This window comes from Pyrus communis, chromosome 15, assembly GCF_963583255.1.
Source record: "Pyrus communis chromosome 15, drPyrComm1.1, whole genome shotgun sequence".
NCBI lineage: Eukaryota > Viridiplantae > Streptophyta > Magnoliopsida > Rosales > Rosaceae > Pyrus > Pyrus communis.
The window spans coordinates 17,780,746-17,801,511 of NC_084817.1; the positions used below are offsets into that span (position 1 = coordinate 17,780,746).

The 20,766-nt window shown below is 38.5% G+C and overlaps 2 protein-coding genes across 5 annotated transcripts; both read left to right on the forward strand.

The window, feature by feature from the left end:
- Window positions 1–249: 249 nt before the first annotated feature.
- LOC137718441 (disease resistance protein L6-like) lies at window positions 250–4,362 on the forward strand. Of its 4 annotated transcripts, none has more exons than XM_068457993.1 (5): window positions 546–1,836; window positions 1,968–2,821; window positions 3,022–3,366; window positions 3,959–4,066; window positions 4,183–4,362. In XM_068457993.1, exons 1-2 carry the CDS (start codon window positions 695–697, stop codon window positions 2,134–2,136), a joined length of 1,311 nt encoding a protein of 436 aa, XP_068314094.1. In that variant the 5' UTR covers window positions 546–694; the 3' UTR covers window positions 2,137–2,821; window positions 3,022–3,366; window positions 3,959–4,066; window positions 4,183–4,362. The 4 variants fall into 4 exon arrangements, with proteins under 4 accessions (XP_068314095.1, XP_068314094.1, XP_068314093.1 ...); XM_068457992.1 differs by having other exon boundaries at window positions 3,022–3,098; window positions 3,272–3,366; window positions 3,959–4,362; XM_068457994.1 differs by having other exon boundaries at window positions 250–1,811; window positions 3,959–4,362.
- A 4,922-nt stretch (window positions 4,363–9,284) lies between these two features.
- Window positions 9,285–20,706, forward strand: LOC137717299 (uncharacterized). The gene is made up of 11 exons (XM_068456609.1): window positions 9,285–9,936; window positions 10,493–10,632; window positions 11,184–11,384; window positions 11,540–11,662; window positions 11,802–11,839; window positions 11,913–12,042; window positions 12,877–18,225; window positions 19,116–19,271; window positions 19,413–19,514; window positions 19,613–19,755; window positions 20,058–20,706. The coding sequence occupies exons 2-11, from the start codon at window positions 10,555–10,557 to the stop codon at window positions 20,335–20,337; spliced, it is 6,600 nt and encodes a 2,199-aa protein (XP_068312710.1). The 5' UTR covers window positions 9,285–9,936; window positions 10,493–10,554; the 3' UTR covers window positions 20,338–20,706.
- Window positions 20,707–20,766: the final 60 nt, after the last annotated feature.

Sequence of the window (20,766 nt, forward strand, 5' to 3'; positions counted from 1 at the left end):
GGGGAAGAAGATGAAGATGGGGGAGAAGATAAGGGAAGAATGGCCGGGGGGGGGGGGAAGACGAACTGAAGGGTTTTTTTTATTTTATTTTATTTTTGGGTTGCATGGAAGAAGATGAAGATAGGGAGATGGGTTTGGGGGTTGCGGGAAGAAAATAGGAGGTTGTAGGTAGGGGGTCGGGGGGAAGAAGGGGAAGATGGGGAAGAAAAGAGGGGAAGATTTTGGGGGGGGGGGAAGACGAACTGAAGGGTTTTTATTTATTTATTTATTTTTTTTCTGGGTTGCAGGGAAGAAGATGAAAATAAGGAGATGAATTTGGGGGTTGCGGGGAGAAGAGAGGAGGATGAGGGGGATAAGGTTTCAGGTTTTTTTTTAATTTTTTTTTTATAATATTTAGAAGATTTAGGTTTAAAAAAATTATTATTTTTGCCACATGGCAGATATTTGGCAGCCACATGGCATATATGTGGCAGTCACAGCAGTATCTAACAGATCAATGGATGGAAAATGTAACAGAGGTATTATTTTGAAATAAAATAGTACTTAAGGTATGAAAGTGAAATGTTTTGAAGATGTTGTAAGGAATTGAAATAAACCTAAAACCTGAGATACGAAAGACTAATTTAACTAAGTTAAAAGTTGAACAATTTTATTTTATTTTAATCCGTCGATCCAGTTTGACCCGCAAGTATAGATGCCTTGCTCCTCCCTGTCGGTCTCTCCGTCTCCTCCCTCCCTCTTTCTTTCTCCTTTTCTTCCTCCCTCCCACAAATTCTCTTCTCTATGCACCTTAAAGCTCACGTCTTTGCTCCAATTAACAAAAACCATGGATCCGACGTCGAAGTCCCCACCACCCGAATCCCGCTCCGGAGACCGGAACCCGGCTTCGAATGAGATCCGATTCAGAGGTGTCCGGAAGAGGCCTTGGGGACGCTACGCCGCCGAGATCAGAGATCCCTGGAAAAAAAGCCGCGTCTGGCTCGGGACCTTTGACAGCGCTGAAGAGGCAGCGCGCGCGTACGATAGCGCGGCGCGTAGTCTCCGCGGAGCCAAGGCGAAGACCAACTTTCCCGCCTCCGCTGAGAACCTGCTCGAGAGGCCGAGTGGTAGCAAAGGGACCTTTAACAGCGCTGAAGAGGCAGCGCGTGCGTACGACGTAGGGCCGCGTGGGTTGCGCGAAGTTAAGGCGACAGCCGACCTGAACCTCCCCGCCCCCTCTGATCACCAGCTCGAGAGGCCGAGTGGTAGCAAAAGGATCGTACAGGTGCAACAACAATTAACGGATACCAGTACCGTTACATCCCTCGGACCTCCCCCGCCTTCCTTCTCCGCCACCTCCACCACCACCTCCTCCTCGTCCTCCTCCTCATCCTTAATAGAAGATGAGATTTACGACGTATTCTTGAGCTTCAGCGGTGAAGACACACGCAAAACCTTCACGGACCACCTGTATTGGACATTGAAAGCCGCCAGAGTCGACGCCTTTATCGAAGAGAAGGAATCAACGAGAGGAGGGGAAGAAAAAGTATCAGAGAAAGTGAAGCAAGCAATCCAAGGGTCCAAGATGGCTGTGATCATCTTCTCAAGGAGGTATGCTGATTCCACCCGGTGTCTTGAGGAGTTGGTGGAGATCATGGAGTGCAAAAGAACGATACGGCTAATGGTTTTGCCAATATTCTACGACGTTGATCCTTCAGATGTGAAGAACCAATCTGGGATTTTTGCAGAGGCATTTGCGAAACACGAAGATCATAAGATAGAAAAAGTAGGGCGGTGGAGAAGGGCTGCTTCTGAAGCTGCAGACTTAGCCGGTGAGGTTTTTACAAAGACTGACGGGTAATTATTTACTTGTATGAATGTTTTTCATGAATTTTACAAAATTATCATCGGAATCCACGGTTTTGATTTGTAAGGAATTAAGGGTTTGGTTCAATTTAGTCTGGTTAATTTTGGGTTTTAACTACTAGGTATGAAGGAGTGTTTATCAGGAAAGTTATTGACGATATCACCGGAAAACTGAAGATGAAGAGCACATCCCTAGGCGGAGCCACCGGGCAATCTGTGCAAGAAATCAGGCTGTTCGGCGTGCCCCTGGTGGTCGATTCCGTGGGGAAGAGCGACAGTCGTAATGGATGATGCCGCGCCAAGGAAAAGCACAGGATATTCCTGCTAGGATTGCAGAAAGTTGGGAGAGGATATTGGAGAGAGGGATCTTGAGGAACTTCGTGAAGACTCGCACACCGCAACCACAATTGTGCCCGTGCTGCCGATATAGCTTCTTTGACATCACCGCCGATAATGTCCAATCGATGAAGAGCAAGTACATTATCAAGATAATACATCTCAGTAACATCCGTTGCCACCTCCCCAGCATCCGTGCCTTTGCAATCCTACTGGATTTTTTATGATGCCAAATTTAACACAATTTGACAGCTAGTTACGTACAGAGTTGTTCCTCAATACACTTTCTACATCTTCGTGAACCCGCAATCTGCTACCTCTTTCAGGATTGCCGAAGGATTCTGCACTCACGATTTCCCTGTCCATGTTTCAAATCATATCATGCATCATCAGATTGCCTTCTCTATCAAGATTTACAAGGCATAGTTTATTTGAATGGTCGTCACTTCGATGAAGAACAAGTACCGCGATCATTCAATATTTTGAGGATGTAGTCCTTGTTATTTCCAATTAAGAAACAACATATATCAAGGATTATTATCTTAAACTTTCCACATACATCCCAATGATGCTGTATTTTTAATGAACAGCTTCGTTTGAGAGTTCAAGATATCCTTCATTTCGACAACGATTTCCAAAGGTACTTGAATTTGTTGAATTATCTCAAAGTAATGAAAATACATGTCCTGCTATTGTCGAATACAATTCTATGGCTTCGATCAAGAGGTACCGCAGCAGCTGACAGTAAATAATTCATTGCTTTGCTTGCTTGTGTATAAACCATATTTTCAAATGCAAATAATCCTTTTCTTACTCAATTCCTTTCTTTATTTCTAACAGGGTGAAAAATATAAGGAGACTCCTACTGAACCTCTAGAGTGCCATCGTTGACAGTGGATGCACTTTATGCTCATACAGTAAGTTTGAAGTACATGGCATATTAAGAAACGGAGATTTCAGCTCCTCAAACCCAATTTGCTCTTTGGGTTTTAATCAATGTGTACCATTTTGCTGCTGCCACGGTCTCTCAAACAAAGTTTAATGACTTTTTATGCATTCTTCAATGGTTCTGTTGATATTCATTATCCAGCGATCGAGATGTCAAACAAACAAAGGATCAGCTGTGTTTGCTGGAAAAACTATGTCAAAAACTATCTGGCTTCAACTGATTTTGATGTAGTCAAGGTGTGTATATTTTGTGCTATTTCAGTTGTTTATTTTACTGGTTAAAAAAAAACTGCTTCCTTCTGAATGTTGGCCTCTTAACCACTGCACATTCTTCCTTGTGATATATGGAAGGGATGATGATAGGAGAATTTTAATTGAAAAATGGATTGCTCTTTGTTGTCGTTTAGTTTTTCTGTCCCAACGGTTTCTAATACATGAATTGTTCGAGTCCTTAGAAAGTTAACAAAATCGTAACACGTTATCTATATTTTTCTGTTGAATATAAACACAAGATTGCTCATCCTATGCGTTTACAACAGTTAGTAATTTTCCGTTCCTTGAAACTCTTTCTTTGGTTTCTTATGGTTCTTATTTAAATGAAAAATTTATGCTTCGCCGCCGATCTACAAATGTTGCTGATTGAACTTGTAATTAAGTAATCTGAGATTGAAGTCAATCAGTAATAACCTTGTTTCATGTCATTGGTACTAGAATGTTCCAGCTGCCTAATTAGCACGAAATCTCTCCTTTCATGTCCAATGATATTTGCGTTGCCAACTTCTGAATATCTTGACTTTCTTGAAACTAATTTATGCCACTTGTATTTCAGGTTCCTTGCCTTAAATCAGTTTAGTTTTCGCGTCTGTGCGCGCAGCTGATCCTCGATGCAGTTGTGAGGGTTGAGAAGAAGATGGCAGATTATTCCGGCTGCAATACGGTGCATTGACGTGATTGAATATCTGAAACGAAGGCAGATGGATGCATTGACATGTTTGAACAACCATATTGGTTGTGTTTGGTAGCTGAAAAATAAGTTGCTTTTTCTTAAAGCAGGGTCATAAAAAGCAGAAATTGAGAAGGTAGAAACAGCATGTGGTAGGCATTGTCTCATTACGAATTACACAGATAATCGCGATAGTCTTGTAACTCAAGTGGTTAAGACTTTTACTTCTACCATTTCAAGTCCTGTCTTCGATTCGTTACAACGAAATGCGTCATTGTTATTATATTTTATTTTGGTTGCTTACTTTGGACAATTCACCAGCCTACTAATAACACAATTTTGTTTCGTTTACGCGCAAAATTGGGCAACGAAGACTAAACTATAAACACACAATAACTAATTATTAGTCTAGCGATATTTCTCTTTTTAATATTTAGAAGTCGTGAATTTTGTATTGTTTAATTTGTTGAGGAACAAATGAAATTCATTAAACCGAAGCATTACGAGATGCATCAATATCGTTACATGAAAAAACACTCTTAACCAAAGTGGCCATCTTCAACCCAAACTACATCAACAGCGCACGACATTGCAAAATTGGCAAGTTCGTGAGGAAAAAAAAAAAAAGGTGTCATAATTTATAATTGAACGCCGTTGTAGGTATATATAACATGCATTTCTCTTTCTATCAGAGCCGTCATCAATGCTTGATTCATTTTGGTCCAAATCTTGATCAAGATTAATTGGTTCATTATTTTGGTTCTCGTTTTGAGTCTCCATTTTACCAACTATTGCAAACAACTAGAAACGATCAAAATAATGGATCAAGTAATTAATTGATTCATTATTTTGGTTCTCGTTTTGAGTCTCCATCTTACCAACTACTGTGAACAGCCAGAAACAAACCAAAATATATGAGCCCTGCACTGAAAAATAATATATTTGTAGTAGACAACAAAATTTATAATCCCAATTAACAATCAGTAGCTTCACTATATAATCTCAATTAACAATCAGTAGCTTCACGTGGTATTAAACTCGAGTCAGTTATCTCAAGAACAACTAAAAATGCAGGTTCAAATTTCAAATCCTGCCAACAGATTCCAACATTAAGCGACGGTAATGACTCAGTCTAATCATGTTAGTATTGAGAAAATCAAAGGGAAATAAACGGAAGCACTAGAAAGTGGTAGTTTAAGTATCACGAAACGGCTAAACTTGTTGTGTAATTCAACGAGAACAATCAACAAACAATACAAATGGTTAAATGGGTACCCGGTTGTACTCACGGGTAATACAAATGGTTAAATGGGTACCCATTTGTACTCACGAGAACAATCAACAAACAATACAAATGGTAAATAGTTATACTGTATTTATTTAAACGGTTACTCAGAACCATAACCATTAAGTTTAAATGGCTGAACAACCGCTGTTACCTATACCCACATGTATTTTGCCCATCCCTAACCACAAGGAAGAATGTATAAGAATGAGTTCTATCTATTTGTGACTTTTTGGACACGTTTGATTGATCAGACTAGGACATCCCATCCCTAACCACAAGGAAGAATATATAAGAATGAATTCTATCTATTTGTGACTTTTTGGAGACGTTTGATTGATCAGACTAGGACTATAATGAGTTCCACCAAGAGGGATTATCGATAGTGAGATTCGAACCTAAACCTTCGTCTAGCGAAGAGAATGATCTTACCAACTCAATCAACCTTCGTTGTCTGCTGATGTAAGTTTTTTTATTTATGATCAATGAAGCTTTCATTAACAAGGGAAAAAAGAACCAACCTAACTCAAACCAATTTATACAATTAGTCCAACCAAACTAAGGATTTGTTCGGAATTGCTTTTAAAATGATAGAAATTGCTTTTAAAGAAAATATTTTTAGGATCTAAAAACACTTAAATTATTTTCTACAAGAAACACCAGTTACGTGTTTATTTAAAAAAATCCTTTAAGTGTTTTTCCATAACACCCTTGAGGGGTCTTTTTATCTTTTTTTAATTAAAACAAATCATGAATGATAGTCTCCTCATATTGACTTTGCACATTAGGCAGTGGACCAGTGGCAATAATAATATTGATTACTATAAGATAGACTAATTAGAGCATCTCCAGCAGTTCTCCAATGCCCTTGCAATTGGGTTGAAAAAGAAGGTTCGGTGGAAACGGACGGGCAAATGGGCCAAGGGCTTTGTGCTTGCGCCCGCTGCATACAGAAATGGACCGAGCGGGGCCCGTCCACGTGCACACCCCAGAGTCAATTGCCACCTTGTTCCTCCAAGCTTATGCCGTTTCAACGGTAAAATGGAATTTTATTGGCCGTTGCCACGTGGTGCAATCTGGGGCATCTAATATAAAATTTTGAAATTCAATGGTCAAGATTATTCTAACAGTAAAAAGTTAAAAAATATACCGGCTAAACAATTCCCTAATTTTTTTTTTCTATATATACTCTACCGTCTTCTTCATTTTTTGTATTTGAAATATATTATTGAAATTAGATAATCATTTTATTACTGAAATTATATTTGCGAATATTGCCCTTGCTCTCGCCCTTCACAAACGGATGGACTTGCACAAAGACAATTATTATTTAAAGTGAATAATAAAAGCACTTTTATTATTCTTGCTCTTTATAAACGAATGGACTTGCACAAAGATAATTACTGTTTAAAATGAGCTCTGAAGTGTATTAGGAAATAGTAGGGACCCAAGAAATCCTACTATCCCATCTCAAATCAAATTACATGCAATTTGGGATATGGCTATGACTTCTACTACAAAGTGCTATATTATTTAGGCAACTTGCAAAATTACAGATTTCAGAAAAATCGTATCAACATAAAAGGTGCCATAAAAAGTGCTCCAAATGCACGTGTTCCCTGAGCTATTCCTCTTCTTTCCCTTCACGTGACGTCACGTGATATCACACACCTCTTCCCCCATTTTTTTCTTCTTACAGCTGTCCTAAGTGAGGCTGTGTTCTGTCAAAAAAAAAAAAAAAAAAGTGAGGCTGTGACTGGGTTTTTTCCCTTTAAATATTTATTGCATGAAAAAGGTTTTTTTCATTTAAAATATTGGGGACAAATTTATTTGGAAAATTACACCCAACATAAATAGTGAAACAATGTACATCATAAAAATCAGAACAGTAAGCAAATTCATTGTGAGAATGTGATATCGCGGATTAGTTTTAATACTGAACTTCAATTTTTTATGGTATCAGAGTATGTTGACTTACGTGTAAAAATTAACGGCCACATTTGCTCCACGTCATTCTGTTCATGTGTTAAGCTTGAAATTCGCTACATATAAAGTGACGTATGATAATATAAATAAAAGAGTCCCACGTTCTAACATTCATCATTTTAAAATTGTAACCCAATTCATTAGAGTCGATAACATATTAGCAGTATGATTCGATTCACAGAAAAATTTGGTGTCGCAACAGGACCCAACAGAACACAATGCTTCCACAATTTCGACAAGGATGCACCAAACCCATGTGCATGGTTTGCGGACACCTCATTGGTGGTGTGGTGGGGGTGACCCACACCGCAGGACCAACCTAAGTTCATTCGTGGACCTCAGAGTTCGGACAATAGTCATCATATGCTGGCGGCTGCCGCAGTGCTACACTTTTTTATGCGTCTTGGCTACGTCCTGGCTAGTGTCCTTTTGTTTGCCACATGATCCTACTTTGTAATTTCCTGTAACTTGGACAACATCCAAACCCCACCACCCCGCGCCCCCTCCTTAAATAGTCTACTTGCCATGAATTTTGATTGAGAGGTGGAAAGTTTGCCCATCCATTTTCATACTCTTCTCATGTTATTTTGTTTGTGTGGTCACGGTTAAACCACGTCAACATTTTATATTCTTATTACTTTTTGTTTTATTATTTCTATAAAAAATTAATATAAAATATTAACGTGGCTTAACCGTGACCACACATCACAGGAAGACATGGGAAAAGTATAGAAATGGGAGGACAGACAATCCACCTCCTTTTAACATTGTGGATCACAATTCTCAATTTGTTGTATGTGGATTAGGAGGAAGGGCACCAAAATTCATAACATTGACTCCAAAGGAGATGTCATATTTTAAGTGGAATGTCACGTAATCAAATTTAAAAATAGGATGAAGCTCCAACCGATATGTCAATCTTACCTACATTGACATATAAAAGGTGCTGCAAGTAATTCTTTATTTTATTTTATTAGATCTTGAAAATTTATTTTAATTGATTTCTTTCATAAAAATGAATTCTCCAAATATCATTTATAATAAATAAAAAAATATGAATTGGAGGAAGAGAAATTGTCACGTCAACCATCAAATTAACACTTGTATTTATCTTTTGACATCTCCACTATTTATTATTTTAGCACCATCACTATTGCCTTGTTCATACAAGGGAAGATTTCACTCATCACCCTCAAGTGAGAAAGACAAAAATTTCAAAATTTAAACTTATCTAATAATAACTAACATTTGCTTACATATTTTGTGTGTATGAACATATTTTTTTAGAAAATGAGAAGGAGAGAGAGAGAGAGAACGTTGGGGGGGGGGGGGGAAGTGAGAGGTTTTATTTTTATTTTTTTATAATATTGGAGGTATTTTAACATTATATATATGTGATGCTTCAATAAAAAACAGTAAAATTTGGACTTGTGAAATTACATTATTGTCCATCATTTTTTTTTTTTGGTGATAGAAGACTACGTAATCTTTTCACCCTCTTTTAATTGACAAATTTTTTTTTATTAATTAATAAAAATAAATAAAGTGATAAACACGATCATCATTTAGAGTGGTAAGCAAAGATGGCTTGATATAAAACCAAATTAGGTGAAACCCAAAGCAGTTATAAGAAAGAGCCAACCACTCCATCACTTGTAAAAGGCAAAAACCCAGCGTCACGTAGAAATACCTAGTCAATGACATCACCACCCATCATAAGAAAAAGCAGAAAAACAAGATAAATAAAAATTAAATATTTAAAAAGATTTTAGACAAAGACAAATGCAGGCTTTGGCGGGTTTCCAGAACGTGAAGTTGATATTTGAGCAGAAATCTCACCTCCTTCCCACCTTTTTAATGCTCTTAACCCCTCCATTTACTGCTTATTTACGCCATCTACCCACAAACCTCTCTCTCTCTCTCTCTGTCTCTGTGTTCAGAGTCGGTTTACCTTCTCACCCAAAGATTACTTGCTCCTCCTTCCACTCTAAGCACCTTCTACAGATCCACATCTAGATACTGCACCCTCATTGCCAATATAATATTACCCAACATTTTTAATCTTCTTTTTCATTAAAAACCCACACATTTATGTATTTATATTTATATTTTATTTATGGGTTTTGAATTTTGAGCCTCAAAGGTGTAAACTTTACCGGGTTTATTACTGCTGCCCCTGTTCCCATCACACCCACTGCAATTTTTTGGCGTTTCTGAGAATTGGGTTTGAATTTCTTGACATTTGTAATGCAAGTATCCGTGCGGTTTTAGCCTCTTGTGATTATTTTATTGGAATTACAAATCATGGGTTTTTTTTGACGGTTTGTTGTTCTGGACAAACAGTGAGTTGGGTTTTTGAAAATTCCACATTTAACTAGGCATTTCTGGTTTGGGAAGTGGGATGCTCTGTGATGCCGCCGTTTTGGGTATTCTGTCAGTCTCTTTGAATTCAGTGTCCCAGCAGCAAGCTGCCATCTGAATTCCCCAGCTTTTTTTTTTTCTTCTGGGCTTGGATCCGGTGTGTTTTCAACTGGGATTTGAAAGTTGTTTCTGGGTTTTCTCTTTTGGGAAAGCCTCTGCCTGATTTTACAAGGTAAAGTGCTCTAAATTTGGATTTGACTCTTACCCAAATCGGTTCCCTGCTCAACCTTTTGTTTTCTCTTAGATTACATTACCTTCTGTTTGGCTGCTGAGAAAAGAACACTGATTGGAAAGGGAAAAATTTGGATTAATTAGTTGGATGTTGCTGAATCTGACTAGACCAGATAGGAATCTTAATCTTGTACAAGTGTTGGTCTTAGTTTTGCTTTGACTTCTGTTAATGTTCAAAATTAATGGTGATCTTTTCCTTCATTTACTTGAATTTGATAATGCAGCATGACCTGATCTTCTTTTGGTTGAACCTGCATTTTCGATTCACATTCTGGGTTCAACTTTCGGGAGGGGGAAAAGGGGATCGCCTATCTAACTTCTTGTTTTTCTACTTGGTTTATACGCAATTGTGAGCACTGAATTATGTCTTTGTTTCTCTGGCTTCGTAATTATCATCTACGATATGCATTCTTAGTTTGCGTGATCAGTTACAACTTACCTTCCATTTTTTTTGTGGAAACAATGTGATTGAATATAATTGATTTACAATGGTGCAGGAGAATGAAAGCGTAACCATCAAGGTTCCACAGTTGACTAGAAATAGATAGACGATCCAGTAATGTCGAGGATCACTAGGTGGAAGCTTGAGAAGACAAAAGTAAAAGTGGTTTTCAGGTTACAGTTCCATGCCACACATGTAAGTTGGAACTTATTAGATTTACCGCTGAAATTATATAATTTTTATACATTTCCAATTTGTATTCACTTCTTATGAAACATGTGCATAAACTTCTGGACTGTAAGGTGAAATAGAATTTCTTTAAGTCAATTGTTGAATGATGCATCAGTCAGTGCTAATTAACTATTCTAAGCTGCCAATGTGGATTCATTCAGTTTGTAAACATTAGGCTTCGTATTGCGACTTTTGGTGTTTGTTGTCTCTGTGTCCCTAGACTCCACTAACATTTTCCTGGTAATTGCCTGAATTTGGGATTCAATTGTGTCGTATGACGTGTAAGATAATCTAAACTCAACCGTAAGATCCATGTAATTAATGCAGGCGTGTAGCTATCATTAGCTGACATTTTATTCAATTGTAGTTTCTTATGGCTAATGACTTAAAATGCACCTAAAATCTTCTAAATTTGTACTTCTCCTATAACATGTGACAAGATTGGGAAACGTGGTTCTATATCTAGCAGCTACAGTCTAGTCTATGGCTGAAAACAATGTTTCTGCATGGTTCAGGTTCCACAAACCGGATGGGATAAGCTGTTTATATCTTTCATACCTGCTGATTCCGGAAAAGCAACTGCAAAAACAACCAAGGCAAACGTGAGGAATGGGACCTGCAAATGGGGAGACCCTATCTATGAAACTACAAGGCTTCTACAAGACACCAAAACCAAACAATACGATGAGAAGCTTTACAAACTTGTGGTAACCATGGTAATACTCTATCCATATTTCTTATATACTAAACTGGTCTCTGCTTCAAAATTCGGTTGATTTATAACCTACACCACCAGAGCAGCTGACTGCAGCCATTATCTTGTCTAAACTGAGTTTAACCTTTTCATTGGCCTATATCTAACTGACATCAGGGTTCTTCAAGGTCTAGTATCCTTGGTGAGACTAATATCAACCTTGCTGATTATGCTGATGCATCAAAGCCTTCGTCCGTTGCTCTGCCTCTTCTTGGATGTGATTCTGGAACTGTTTTACATGTGAGAACCTCTGAAGTTCAAATTATTTGACACACTGTTATCTTAGGGAAGCTATTAGCTTCCAGTAATTAGTTATCACTGGTTGCCAACTACTGTTCGAGACTGTTTAACAACTTTCTTTTGTCTTATTCCATGTCAGGTCACGGTACAGCTGCTAACTTCTAAAACTGGCTTCAGGTAAGCATTAGAACATATCAACCTCTTGCTTTATCTAATTTCAGTTGTTAATTTGTAGTTCTTTCCCTTTCAGAGAGTTTGAGCAGCAGAGGGAGCTCAGAGAGAGCGGTCTACGAACAACCTCTGACCAAAACAGAAATGATGTATCCACTACTAGAAGAATATCATCTTCTGAAGATGCAGTAAATGAGCAGATGGATAAGGTTAGTCGTTTTCTTCTGTCTCTATTTGCCCCGTAGTATATATGTTTGTTTTGAAACATAAGCTCCTTGAAACGAGTATTTACTAATTTTGTTTATCATTTCCTAAACCATTTGTAATTATTAATAAGAGCAAAACCACTTAAAACATAACAACTTAAACATTAATAGAAGCAAAACCACATTCAATACATATTCAAGAGTCGAGACAAATCAAGACAGAAATTACTAAATAGAACGTCCCGAAACTCCAGGTCATACTCAATAAAATAGGAGATATGGTTGGAAAAATATTATTTCAAGCACTTTTTCGTATGGATAGTACATCTATGGTCTATCTCTCTCTCTTTTGTCTACTGTATGCTGGTTGCATGTGTATTTATGACATGATTCTCCTTATCTAATCCTCTGAGGTGTGATATGCATGTGTGGAAGATACATGCTGTCAGCCAAAAGAAACTCCTTTCTCTGAATGTGTTTATGCTATGAAAGATGAAATTAGGCTCACTGTTGCTGCTATGATGATGAAGTACTAAAGGGTTGACATTACTAAAGATACCATATTTCACTATGATTTATAACATAGTTCTGTATCTGATGAGAAAGATAGGCCCTGCTTTTCCAGAGTTTTATGGGTATATTCATCCCTTGTAACGTTTTCCATGAGTCAGTTACTGAGAAACTTGGTTTTTCTCACGAACTTTAACTTTTCTTATACTTGTAAGGTGTCGAATTATTTGATACAAGGAGTTATTTTACCATATGGAGTTATTATCTTTGTTATAGGCGTTTTAGATCTGTGATAATATATGCTAATTATTTTCTTCTTTTTTATAGATGAATTCGAAAGTTAGATTCAAAGAACTCTCTCCCCATGAAGAAGGGGCTGGTCTGAATGAAGAGTATGCTGATTCAACTGGTGGATTTGAATATTCTTCCACTACTTCAGAAAGTTTATATGCTGAGAAACATGACGCGTCTAGCACCCATGAGATTGACAGTATTAAGAGTACCACCTCTGCTGATCTAGGGGGATTGTCCCTTAGTCAAAGTCCCGGACAAGAGAAACAACATCCCTCAGATCAGCAATTCTTGGTACAGGGGACCAGTGAGTGGGCTCATAGCTGGGGCTCTGAATTTTCTCCAGATGCTTATTTACCAAATGCTTCTGAGGAAAATAGCAGGCTTAGCAGAAGCTTGGAAGCAGCTGAATCATCCATTCTTGACCTTAAGCAGGAGGTGAACTCTTTACAGGTTCATGCTGATGAAATCGGCAATGATGCAGAAAAATTTGGTCTTCAACTTGATGCTGAAATTGCTTCTGGAGAACAATTAGCAAAAGAAATTTCCACACTGAGATCCGAATGTTCAAAGTTAAAAGAAGATCTTGAGGAGCAAAAAAGTTTCAAACTAAGCATTCCATTCTCCCACAGGGAAACTATTGAGACAGGCCAAGATCGCATTTTTCATGAGTTACGGCTCAGGTGGTTTAAGGGCCTTTCAAGCATGGAGGATAAATTAAAAGGGCTTCAGAGCAAGGCATTATTTGGAGCAAATGAAAGGGACTTCCAGTCCTGTCACTCGGATTTCGAGGCATTGCTTGGTGTTTTGCAAGTTCTCAAACAAGAGACTGGACAGGCAAGTTCAGGGCTGAACGTGACAAGCGTAAAGGCTGATGAAATAAGTTTACATAAAGGTGAGCAATTAGTACTAGGAACGAGGGTGGATGCAGATTCCCATCAACCCGAGGGTGCCGTTCATTGTCTAAGTATACCTGGCCTGGTGTCACTAGACTTTGATTCTGTAGATGCTGCCAATGCAATGAAAGGGAAGTTTGTTGAAATTTTAAGAGAGTTGGATGAGATGAAAGCTGATCGAGAAAGCCTTGCAAAGAAAGCAGACCAGATGGAGTGCTACTATGAAGCTCTCATTCATGAACTTGAGGAAAACCAGAGACAGATGATTGGAGAATTGCAGAATCTCAGGAATGAGCATTCTACTTGCTTGTACACAATTTCATCTGCTAACGCTGAGATGGAGAGAATCCAGCAAGACATGAACAACGAGCGAAGAATATTTTCCAAAGAAAAGCATGATTTGGACTCTCTGAACAAGGAGTTTGAAAGAAGGGCTACTACAGCAGAAGCAGCACTTAAAAGGGCACGCATGAATTACTCTATTGCAGTGAACCAGTTACAGAAGGACCTTGAATTGCTTTCATTCCAGGTTCAGTCCATGCATGAGACTAATGAGAACCTCATTAAGCAGGCTTTTGAAGATTCTTTGATTCCAATGTTTCAGGGTTGTGAAGAAACAGTGCAGAATAAGAAATCGGATTCAGAGGAATTTCCATCTGCGAAACACTTACAGTGTCAGAATCAATGCTACGGGATAAAGAAACAGCAGTTAGATGGGGATGCATTATCAGATGATTTGAGAAGATCCCTCCACTTGCAGAAGGGTATCTACCAAAAGGTTGAAGAAGAACTTTATGAGGTGCATCTGGTGAATGTGTATTTGGATGTATTGTCAAAGACTCTACAAGTTACTTTGATTGAAGCAAGTGCTGCCTTCGGATTGACGAAAGAGAAAGTGCATGAACTTTCACAACAGCTGGAGCTTTCAACTGAGTCCAATGAGTTGTTGATGCTGAGGCTGCAGACTGCATTGGATGAGATTCGCTGCCTGAAGGAGTACAAGGAAACTTGTAATTCAATCCGCAATGACTTGGTTCTGAAGAACCAAATTTTGGAAGCAGATTTACAAAACGCTATTAGTGAAAATGGCCTTCTTACCCAGAAGATTGTTGAATGGAAAGGTATGATAAAAGAATATGAAACTTATGAGAGCAAATACAAGGCCTGCACTACTGAAAAATTACAGCTGGAAAATTTGTTGCAAAGGGAAACCCTAGAAAACGGCATTCTTCAGAACAAACTTTCCTCTTTGCAGGAAGAGTTGAAATCTGTCAGAACCGACTTTGATGAGCTAGCTTGCACGAAGGAGGATCTGCAGAATATTGTGAATTTTCTACAGGGTAAGTTATGGAATCTGTTGGCATCATATGACCAAAAGTATAAAAGCCTGGCTCTTTGCCGCGGATGTGTCTGTCAAGGCTTGGAATCCAGAGATTTAACAGGTGTAGTGATGCAAATAGAAGAGCTTCAGAACAATGTATATGGAAAGATTGTCCAAATGATGGAAGAGAAGAAAGAGCTAGCACAAGAAAGAGATATTGCTCAAGAGTCTTTACGCGCAGCAGAGTCTGATAATCTGATCATGAAGCGGAAATTTGAACACGATCTACGAGGTACAGTGGATAAACTAGATGTTTCGAGTGCGCTGGTTCAAAAGCTCCAGTCACGAGTTGAGGCCATGGCAAACAGACCCGAGATTAGCTTTGAAGCCGAAGACAATTATGCACAACAGCACAGAGAGCTTTTGTTTGATCTTGATAATTTAGAATTGGAGCTGCAGCAACTTACTTCTAAAATTGAGGGCCTTGCTGAGGAATTTATGGCATTGGAGAAATTAACTGAAGAACTAGGAAGGTGTAACCTGACCATAGCAGCATTAACAGTGGAAAAAGAAGCTTTGATGGTGTCCTTACAGGATAAAACTGATGAATCTTCCAGGCTTGCTCTCGAGCTTAATAGTTTGCAAGGGAGTTTACTTTCTTTGCATGATGAGGTGCAAACGGAGAGAAATCTCAGAGATAAGTTAGAGAGTACAATCACAGATCTCACATCCCAATTGAACGAGAAGCATTGCCAGGTGCTAGGTTTTGATCAGCAGAAGGCTGAGCTTGTCCATCTCAAACAATTGGTTTCAGATCTAGAATTAGAGAAATCAAGAGTCTCCCGTCTCTTGTTGGATTCTGAGGAATATCTAAAAGACGTCCGTGAAAAATGTTCTTCCGTTTCTGCTTTAGAGGCTCAATTGTCTGAAATGCATGAATTTTCAATAGCTGCTGATGTTGGATTCACTTTCACAAAGGCTCAATATGAGACAAGGATAGAAGAACTAGAAAGGTATAACTTGACAATAACAGCACTGTTAGAGGAAAAAGAAGTTTTGATGGCGTCTTTACAGGATAAAACTCAAGAATCTTCCAGGCTTGCTCTCGAGCTTAATAGTTTGCAAGGGAGTTTGGTTTCTTTGTATGATGAGGTGCAAACAGAAAGAAATCTAAAGGATAAGTTAGAGAGTACAATTACAGAGCTCACTTCCCATTTGAATGAGAAGCATTGCCAGTTGCTAGGTTTTGATCAGCAGAAGGCTGAGCTTGCCCATCTAAAACAATTGGTATCGGATCTAGAACTAGAGAAATCAAGAGTTTCCTGTCTCTTGTTGGATTCTGAGGAATGTCTAAAAGACGTCCGTAAAGAGTGTTCTTCCATTTCTGCTTTGGAGGCTCAATTGTCTGAAATGCATGAATCTTCAATAGCTGCTGATGTTGGACTCACTTTCACAAAAGTTCAATATGAGATGAGGATTGAAGAACTAGAAAGGTATAACCTGACCATAGCGGAATTGGCAGAGGAGAAAGAAGCTTTAATGGCGTCCTTGCAGAATAAAACTGAAGAATCTTCCAAGCTTTGTCTGGAGCTTAATAGGATGCAAGGAAGTTTGCTCTCTATGCAAGATGAGTTGCAAACTGAGAGAAATCTCAGAGATAAGTCAGAGAGTAGAATTACAGATCTGGCTTCCCAATTGATTAAGAAGAACAGTCAGTTGCTAGATTTTGATCACCAGATGGCTGAGCTGGTCCATCTCAAACAACTGGTATTGGACCTAGAACTAGAGAAATCAAGAGTTCTCGGTCTCCTGTTGGATTCTGAGAAATGTCTTAAAGACGCTCGTGAAGAGTGTTCTTCTGTCTCTGCTTTGGAAGCTCAGTTATCTGAAATGCATGAATTTTCAATAGCTGCTGATGTTGGATTCACTTTCACAAAAACTCAATATGAGGCCGTGATCAAAGAGCTTTGTCAGAAACTACACTTTTCAGATAGCCAAGTTTCTGAAATTCGCAACAATTTCCTTAATGTAGAGAATATGCTTAACAAATGTCTTGCTAGCAAAGGCCATTACCTTGAAGAGAACACCCAATTGATGACAAGTCTCAATTTCATTAAATCTGAGTTGGAAGCCTCCAGTGCTCAAAACAGGATACTTCTTGATGCAAACAGTGTTATGAGGACCGAACTTGAGGAATGCAAGAAAAGAGCTGAAAATACGGAGGATATTGTCCATATGGATAAAAGTCAGTCTGCTCTTGAGGTGGAAAGGCTGGAATATCTTCTAATGACTTCTGAAGAAGAGATTGATAACCTGATATTCTCCAAGGAAGAACTGGAAGTCAAAGCTTTAGTACTCAAAGCCAAGTTGGATGAACAGTCCGCTCAGCTAACCTTGCTGGAAGGATATAAGAATGAAATGGAAATGCTGCACGATAGATGTAGCGAGCTTACACAGAAGCTTGCTCAACAGGTCTTGAAGACAGAAGAATTTAAGAACTTGTCCATCCACTTTAAGGATCTTAAAGACAAGGCTTATGCCGAGGGCCTCCATGCACAGGATAAAAAAGAACCAGAAAGGCCACCAACTGCTATGCAAGAGTCTTTAAGAATTGTATTCATCAAAGAACAATATGAAACCAAGCTGCAAGAACTGAAACAACAACTTGCTATGTCCAATAAGCACAGTGAGGAGATGCTCTGGAAATTACAAGATGCAGTCGACGAAGTTGAGAATAGGAAAAAATCCGAAGCTACTCATGTGAAGAGAAACGAAGGGCTAGGAATGAAGATCTTGGAATTGGAGTCTGACCTACGTTCATTACTTTCTGAAAAGCGTGAAATAATGAAAGCATATGACCTGATGAAAGCTGAAAAGGAATGCTCATTAATAAGCCTCGAGTGCTGTAAGGAAGAAAAACAAGAGCTTGAAGCGTCTTTGCAGAAGTGCACTGAGGAAAAAGCTAAAATTGCTTTAGAACTCACCTCAGCGAAGGATTTACTTGCGAGCAGTTCATCATCTGTAAATTATCAGAGGGGCGCAGAAGAACCTTTGGCTAAGTTTTCTGAACTAGATGGAGCCAATGGTGAAGCATCTCAACATGAATGCATGAATTCCGTTGATGAAGCAGACCAGTCAAATGTACTCAACAATATAAACTCCAAGCAGGTAATTAACTGTTTTTATGAGGATTATGTATATTAGAGTAATTTGCTCCATTGATACCTCTAATTCTTTGTGCAAATATGTTGCACCCAGATGCTTATGCTAGCCTATATACGTTATGCATTATTCTTTTCCGTCAAGTTTTGGAAAAGTGAACAAAGATTGCTTTTTCTTTCTGCCCTCTCTGAAAAGGTGTTTTCAGTTTGCTATTGTTTTCTGCTTTTTTCCATCATAGTGAGTTTGAATGGTTCTTCTGAAGTTATAGTTCTTACTAGTACCAGTTGACAGTGCCACAGTGAGTTGCTGCTCCAAATATTACCAAAGTAATAGCATTCCTATTTTATTTAGTGCTGGCCCTTCTCTACCACAAATCAGCCCCCAGCTATCACATTAAACACATTTCCTGGAAAGTATCACCACTAGAGTGAAATTCAAAGCACTTGACGGTGGCTAATATATTTGGTAATACCAGTTACTGTTAGTCCTCGGAGGTTTAAACTCCTTGTTCACAATTAATGTTGTCAACTTTTCCATGAAATAATGGTGAAATCTAATTACGAAAGAAATTCTATTTTAGTCCAATCAGAAAAAACATAAGTATGATCTATATAGTATGCTTGCCTAATTAGTTGTGAATGTGTTATCTTTCATAGCTCGCACCTTCTTCTTGTGGCCTCTTCAAACTTTACATAAAGTTCTCTTAGAGACAATCATAATTTGTGCATAACTTGGTAATTGATTTTCTTAGGCTTCAAAATTTTGAAGTTCTCCTCTCTCTAGCAGAGGAATAGGATAGTCATTTCTCTAAAAGAAAAGGTTTACTATGTTTTATTTTTAGATGTATTATATATAGAAATTTTGGTCGCTGACAATATATGCACGTCATTGGACAGGATGATCTTGTATCTGGAGGTGTAAATGGGATCTCTGGTATAGTACTTTCCAAGCAAAGGGATATTCTTAATAGCGACATGAAGCATTGGGTTCTTGCCAATGAGAATTTTAAGGCCCAAGGCTTAAAGTCTAGCATGGAAAACTTAAATAAGGAGGTATGTATTTCGTATAATCACAAGTGATCAGATGCTTTTGTATTGCTACAGTTTTAACTTCTAAAGTTGGGGGGAGCAGAACTGGAAAATAATATCTCAACGGTGGTTCTAGAATTTTTGATCTGTATTATCTTGTTGCAGTTGGAAAGGATGAAACATGAAAATTTGCTTCTTTCCGTCGATGATCAACACCTTGAACCAAATTTTCCTGGTTTACAAAGAGAGATTATGCAATTAAATAAGGTAAATAACAACTTATAATATAAGCTGTCCTTTAACTGACTTCATGTTTCATATAAGCATGTCCTTGAACTGACTTCATGTTTCGGATCTTTAATTAGGTAAATGAAGAATTGGGAAATATATTTCCCTCCTTCAACGAATTTTCTTGCAGTGGCAATGCATTAGAGAGGGTGCTAGCTTTAGAAGTTGAACTTGCTGAAGCATTGCAGGCAAAGAAGAAATCAACTATCCAGTTTCAAAGGTACATCTTAAGTGAGCAAATTATCTATTTCATGTTTAGATGCATGTCAACTAGAACCTTTGCAGCGGTTACGGGTAATGTCTTTTCGGCTTTTCGGCTTTGGTGTATTTTGTGTTTGCAGGGGATCATAAGGCCCTGCTAAATTTGTCATTTATGAACCAAAAGAATTTCATAATGTACTTCATCTATTGATTTTTGGACTTTTAGGGACTTTTAAGGGGGGAAAAGGTGGTTATTTTAAGTTCAGCAGAACTAGGAATACATGAGTTTAATAATTAACATGACACCCTCCTTTGTTCCAGTTCTTTCGTGAAACAACACAGCGACGAGGAAGCAGTGTTTCACAGCTTCAGAGACATCAACGAGCTAATTAAAGACATGCTGGAGATTAAGGGAAGATATGCTACCGTGGAAACGGAACTCAAAGACATGCATGACCGTTACTCCCAGTTAAGCCTTCAGTTTGCAGAGGTCGAAGGGGAGAGACAAAAACTAATGATGACTCTCAAGAATGTCCGAGCGTCAAAGAAAGCCCTATACTCGAATCGCTCCTCAACATCCCCTTTTCTAGACCCTTCGTAATAGTCACGGTAGCCATCCATTCTTGTTTGCGAAGAAATAGCCCCTTATGGGGTTGAGAGTTGATGGTCCGACATGCCTTGCTGCACCATGTTATCGTATACGTGAAAGGTGAATAATGTACGGGCCAGTTAGCCGCTAGCTGTGAAACTTCACGATGTTGAAATGTGGTATTGAAAGCTCAGCAGCAGTGTAAATAGAAACCTCTGCTGGTTTGTGCAACTGGTTTATGGTATCACAGGTACAGAACCCTGTTACGAGCCCTTCATTTTCGGGTTGCTGGGAGAATATGTTGTAGTTCTGCCATATAGTCAATCAAATTTTTTGTCATATTTATTCAAACATCGAAAGATATTGCATTTTCTCCCCATACATCCCTTCTACATACCAATTTCATTTGGGAGAGGACGAGACTTGCAAAGAACACGTAAC

What these genes read in the sequence shown, in the direction of transcription:
- LOC137717299 (XM_068456609.1), top strand. Translation starts at nt 10,555, where the DNA reads ATGTCGAGGATCACTAGGTGGAAGCTTGAGAAGACAAAAGTAAAAGTG. An exon ending in ACTTCTAAAACTGGCTTCAG is followed by an intron (nt 11,840 to 11,912) that starts GTAAGCATTAGA and finishes TTTCCCTTTCAG; the next exon opens with AGAGTTTGAGCAGCAGAGGG. An exon ending in TCAACTATCCAGTTTCAAAG is followed by an intron (nt 19,756 to 20,057) that starts GTACATCTTAAG and finishes CCTTTGTTCCAG; the next exon opens with TTCTTTCGTGAAACAACACA.
- LOC137718441 (XM_068457991.1), top strand. Translation starts at nt 695, where the DNA reads ATGCCTTGCTCCTCCCTGTCGGTCTCTCCGTCTCCTCCCTCCCTCTTT. An exon ending in GTTTTTACAAAGACTGACGG is followed by an intron (nt 1,837 to 1,967) that starts GTAATTATTTAC and finishes TTTAACTACTAG; the next exon opens with GTATGAAGGAGTGTTTATCA.